This window comes from Microtus ochrogaster, unplaced genomic scaffold (assembly GCF_000317375.1).
Source record: "Microtus ochrogaster isolate Prairie Vole_2 unplaced genomic scaffold, MicOch1.0 UNK66, whole genome shotgun sequence".
Lineage (NCBI taxonomy): Eukaryota > Metazoa > Chordata > Mammalia > Rodentia > Cricetidae > Microtus > Microtus ochrogaster.
The window spans coordinates 1,613,828-1,619,078 of NW_004949164.1; the positions used below are offsets into that span (position 1 = coordinate 1,613,828).

The window sequence follows — 5,251 nt, forward strand, 5'->3', positions numbered from 1 at the left end:
CTCTCCTCAGACCCATGCCATGGACCAACCTGTCTTGTTGGGTTGAGTTCATTTCTATTGACTTTAAGCCAGAAGAGTTCCACGTGTCCAGAAACATATTCGACGGAAATTATAAAATTATTTAAAAACTAGATTTCTATGTATTGATACAAAGCATAAGATGTACTGTTAAGTGGAAAGAAGTGGTCCCCCCCTGTATATAGTGAGGCGTAGTTTCCATAGATGGAACGTGCAGATGTACAAGCACAGCTTTCACCAACTTCCTTCAACTTTCTTTGGGGTGACCTGAAACAAATTACAGCACTGAATGAAGGTGTCCTTCCATGCCATATTGCCCTTCCAGATTCTGGACCCCACTCCATGTTGTCAACTCTATAGGGCTTACTAACGTTTTGAGCCTTGTAAAGGAAGCTTTGCAAATGAGATGAGTTAGTTTGGGTAGTGCTACGATATCGGGGTCAGTACATATCAATGTCCCTATGGACAACAAATACCTGGCTGTAGATCATAAGTGCAGTTCACTCTGAGGTCTTCCTTAGAAACAAAAGATCTCGTCATATGCTTTGCAGTCTTATCCCCTGTATCTCTACAAATGTTCTTTCCTTCTAGGTGGTCCTAATCTATTCTTCGGAAGACTTCAGCACCCTGAATCTTAAGCTTTTCTATATTTATTTATGGATAAACTCTGTGTCCTTTTCAATTAGGAGTTGGTCAATAAAATCAAGCTTTGCTTTGTAAACTACCAGCACTTTTTATGAACACACACATTTTAAAATTCAAAACTGCAGCAGGCATTTGTTGATTGTCTATCTTCCCTGCCCAACATGGTATTTTCAGATAACCATGTCCTCCTTATGTGGTCTCCCTATTAATCATACGTGCGGTGCCCCAGAGTAAGCTATTCTGTTCATCAGGCAACAGCACTCATTCCAAGCAGATATGTAAACCATGCCAATCAACTAAGGCAAATCTTGTTAAGAATACCATGTCAGAAATATTCTTTCCTGGAAGTGACCTTGGAAAGCCTACAACTGTGGCCCTGTGGGGAGAAGAATGGACTACAGAGGCTATGGTGTGATCCCTGGGGGCTGGTAGCTGAGGGCAGGTGCTCTTGAGAAACGATACACAGGACCCACACTTTCCTCACTGTGATGAAACAAATGGGGAAAAAGTGGTATTAAAACAGTCTGAAAAGGTAATTTTACAGAGCAATTTCTGAGAGGTGTTTACTATAGTCTACCTGAAGTTGGGACATGATTGAAAAGATGGATTTGGTGCTTTGGAAAATGTGAATGTTGCCAGTGAACTCTTCTCTCCTCTATCACGAGAGGTAACTATAGTTAGTGAACAACTTGCAGAAAACCAAGAGCATCTCAGCAGATCTTGTTTAAAATGCTTCACATACATGGGATAAAACCGGACTCTCTGAACATGGTGGACAATGAGGGCTGATGAGAAGCCAAGGACAATGGCACTGGGTTTTGATCCTACTGCATGAACTGGCTTTGTGGGAGCCTAGCCTGTTTGGATGCTCACCTTCCTGGACCTGAATGGAGGTGGGGAGGACCTTGGACTTCCCACAGGGCAGGGAATCCGGACTGCTCTTCAGACTTCAGAGGGAGGGGGAATGGAGTGGGGGGAGGGGAAGAGGAGTGGGGAGAGGGGAGAAGAGTGGGAGGAGGGGGAAGGAAATGGGAGACGGGGAGGAGGCGGAAATTTTTTCAATAAAAAAAAATAAAAAAATGTTTCACATAAAGATGATTCTAAATACTTCACTGGAAGAACTCAGTGAAGAAATATGAGAAATACACAAAAATCTGGAAATAAATATGACATCGTAAGCAAACTAGTGTGAAACAACTTACTCCAATAAGATTGTCTTAAATTAATAGTGGATAAAACTTTCAGTAATGTAGTAATATACATGGAGAAGAAACTACTCTCAAGTACTGCTTTTGGGAGAAAATACCTCAGCTTCTTAATGACTGCAGTAAACACAATATATAGAAAGTAGATCTATATATCTACTTTCAGACTAAACTAGGCTCTGATGTTCAAAATTTATGACCTCATCTTTCAAAAAGTGGTTATAAAAGTTCTATCATATCAATAATTTAAGCAAGAGTACATATTAACAAATTACCAGAATATTGTTATCATTAGCCTTAAATACCACTGTAATTTGGTTATATGCATTCCATTTTGGCCAAACCCATGATCTTCCCATTGGCAATAAGAGGGATCAGAGGAAAACTGGCACAGGGTCAGAGAAAGAGCAAGACTCTCCTAATTTTACAATGCACAACAGGTGATGGTGCTACTTTCTTATTATGAAGAAACAGCATTGAATTAAAGTAAGAAAACACCCAACCACTTCAAAAGGAAATAATTCTTTCAAGAGATTTGGCAGTTCTTTCTTTCTATAAGGGAAACCACTCTAAGAAAATGAGTCATGGAAAAAGAGAAAAAGCCCAAATTCTATTAACATTATGCTGGAAACATAGTTTCCTAGGCTTTTCTGTTACAAAACTCAGTTTCTTTTACCAAGTGTGGTAACTACAGCCAGCAGAACACAGTCCACTGAATCCAGATAGGTCCAAATGGTTATTTTCTCGGGTATAGCTCTCAAGTTCTTTTTGTCTTTCTGGGGCAAATGACTCCAAAAGGTAAACTCCTCCTGGTGGGGGAGGGGAGAGGATCACAGTAACAAATGGGGTGGGGCACTCTTCTGTTTAGTAGTACTAACTTTTGTTCCACACAATACTTTGCAAATGCACAAAACCACAAAAGAATATGGAAGACAATTTGCTTTTGGAGAGGGGGTGGGACTGGAGTGACATTCACCTTTTTACTCATTCCCTAAAATGTTTGTAAAACTTTCTAGTGAAGTCTCAAAAAGTGTTTCCCTAGGGTACTTAGTAGCATAGTGAGCGCAGTATCACTGGGGAACCGTAGAACTATTTACTATTATTTTGGCCATACAAAACCTTTGTTGTTTAAAAGTCCCGCAGAGTAACAAACAAGTTCTCACTTGTCATCCTTCCCTTTCGTCTTTCTGTATACCATTTCTCGAAAACTGGCTAGGATCTTATTCTCTCTCTTCCGCCTCTCTTCCTGGTTAAAGGATGCAAGGGCTCTTTTCTCATCAGCACTGTAAATCTGGTTCTCTTTCCGCAGCCTTACAGCCTCCATCCGGCGATGTCGGCTACCACTCATGACGTAACCTGAACCCTCAAAGGAGGCGATCTCTTCACTCGTCAACCCAATTTCACCCCTTCGTGGGATACGCTTTCCAGCTTTTACATATTCAGCCATGGCTGCGCCTTCACCTGGAAGCAGAGCGTGGCCATAATTCAAAGGTCTCTCATCCTGAGAGGTATGTATTACCGGTGCTTTGGGGCCTATTAAATCCAGGGCATCTGCACTCACTGACTGCATCCACGCCTCTTCTGGCAATTCCCTTTCTAAAGCTTCGCAGCATATCTCGCTGGATTCTTTTCTAGTCCTCCTCCTCTTCTTGAGTTGTTTTGCCCGGTGTTTCTTTTTCTTCTCTTTCTTCCTGGCTTTAACCTTCCTTTTATCGCCCCCGGAGCTAGACTGAACGTCAGAGTCTGAATTGCTGTCACTGTCACAATACTTTCTACGTTTCCGTTTGGAGGGCTTTTTCTTCCTTTTTCTCTTTATTGAATGACCGGTCTTCGTGCTTTTTTCTTCACTGGTGACGTCTGAACTGCTGTTCTTCGGGTTCTTCACCTCCTCTTCAGCTGGTGTGTGTTCATCCGAATCTGGCTCAGGAAACTTGGGTGACAGTCCCCACACCTCGGGCGCGCCCAGCTCTCCTATCCTCTCTCTTTCCTTCAGCCTCCTTTGCCGATAGCTCTCCTCCTTTTCCTTCTCCTGGTCCTCGGCCCACAAACGCTCTCCCGCATAATGGTGGTAGCGGTAGCCGCCAGAGACGGAAGAGGAGGACCAAGAGGCGGCAAATGTGCGGATCCCTGGCGGTGGCGGCCGCTCCCCAGACCTGGGGCCGGGCCTCTCTGGACCCCGCGGAGGGCCGAGCCCCTCGGACCCGCTGAGCTGAAGACCGAAACCGCCTCCCCGAGGGCATCGTCGAGTCTGTAACACCGACGGTGGGCTGTCCGAGACACGCCGTCGTTTCTCAGAGCCCAGAGTGTCCTCATTAGGGCGGAATCGGGACACGGGCAACATGGGCCGACTTCAAACCTTTGGCGGGGCGGTTACTCCAGAGGCCGCATCATGGAGAGCACATGACTACCATACAGGCCGGCGCGCTAGGAACTGCGCAGGCGCACTAGGCTCAATTCTGCTGCGCGACCCAGGGAAGGGTTAGTACATACCTGGTGCCTGCCTCTGATGGAAGGGAAAGCGGCCAGGGGTTTGCGCAAGAGCCCCTCGTCAGCCTCAAGGAAATAGACTCACTCATACTACATTTCACGATTTGCATTCCCTACATTGAGCTCCTTGGGATAACAAATGGAATTATCATTGTCTTTCTGCTGTATGTATCTATGCATGTATGTTATCATTATCATTATCATTATCATTATCATTATCATTATTATTATTATTATTATTATTATTATTATTATTAAGACAGGGTTTCTCTGTGTTACAGCCCTGGTTGTCCTGGAACTCACTTTGTAGACCGGACTGGCCTCAAATTTGCAGAGATTCTCCTGCCTCTGCTTCCTGAGTGCTGGAATTAAAGACGTGCTCCACCACCACTATGCTATTTCCTATTATTATTAAGTGGAGCATTTGCAGCCCAGCTGACTTGGAGCTCGCTAGGTGGAAAAGATGATCTTGAACTTCTGATCCTCCTCTTTCTACCATGCAAGCACTAAAATTAAAGGTTTTCATCACCACACCTGTGATGGCTAAGAAAATTTAACTCTATACAAATCATCTCCTTATTAGTGTTGTGCCCAGTCCATGGGGGGGCCCAAGACCACCAGGGAGACTAACTCACCAAAATGCAAAAGCAAGGTTTATTATTGTGCACATAATTGCAAACCAGCAGGGACCTCTTCAGTGCATCAGCGAGAGGAGGTACCCCACCCTTCTAGAGAGCATTATTTAAAGGCAAACCCCAGGAAAGTTACATTAGCAGGCTTTGGGGTAAAGGGTTCAATCCTGATTGGCTCATATCTAGGGACTTTTCACAGATTTTCATTTTCAAACCTTGCCTGTTGCTTGTCAAGTTTTTTTATTGGCTGACCTTCAGACAGGG

The 5,251-nt window shown here is 44.1% G+C and overlaps 1 protein-coding gene across 1 annotated transcript; it reads right to left on the reverse strand.

The window, feature by feature from the left end:
* Positions 1–263: 263 nt before the first annotated feature.
* Positions 264–4,534, reverse strand: Nkapl (NFKB activating protein like). The gene is made up of 2 exons (XM_005369919.3): positions 2,845–4,534; positions 264–285 (listed from the first exon to the last, which is right to left on the reverse strand). The coding sequence occupies exon 1, from the start codon at positions 4,207–4,209 to the stop codon at positions 3,028–3,030; it is 1,182 nt and encodes a 393-aa protein (XP_005369976.1). The 5' UTR covers positions 4,210–4,534; the 3' UTR covers positions 264–285; positions 2,845–3,027.
* Positions 4,535–5,251: the final 717 nt, after the last annotated feature.

Bases quoted from the DNA above. Each gene is read 5' to 3' on its own strand.
- Nkapl (XM_005369919.3), bottom strand. From the start codon at position 4,209: ATGTTGCCCGTGTCCCGATTCCGCCCTAATGAGGACACTCTGGGCTCT.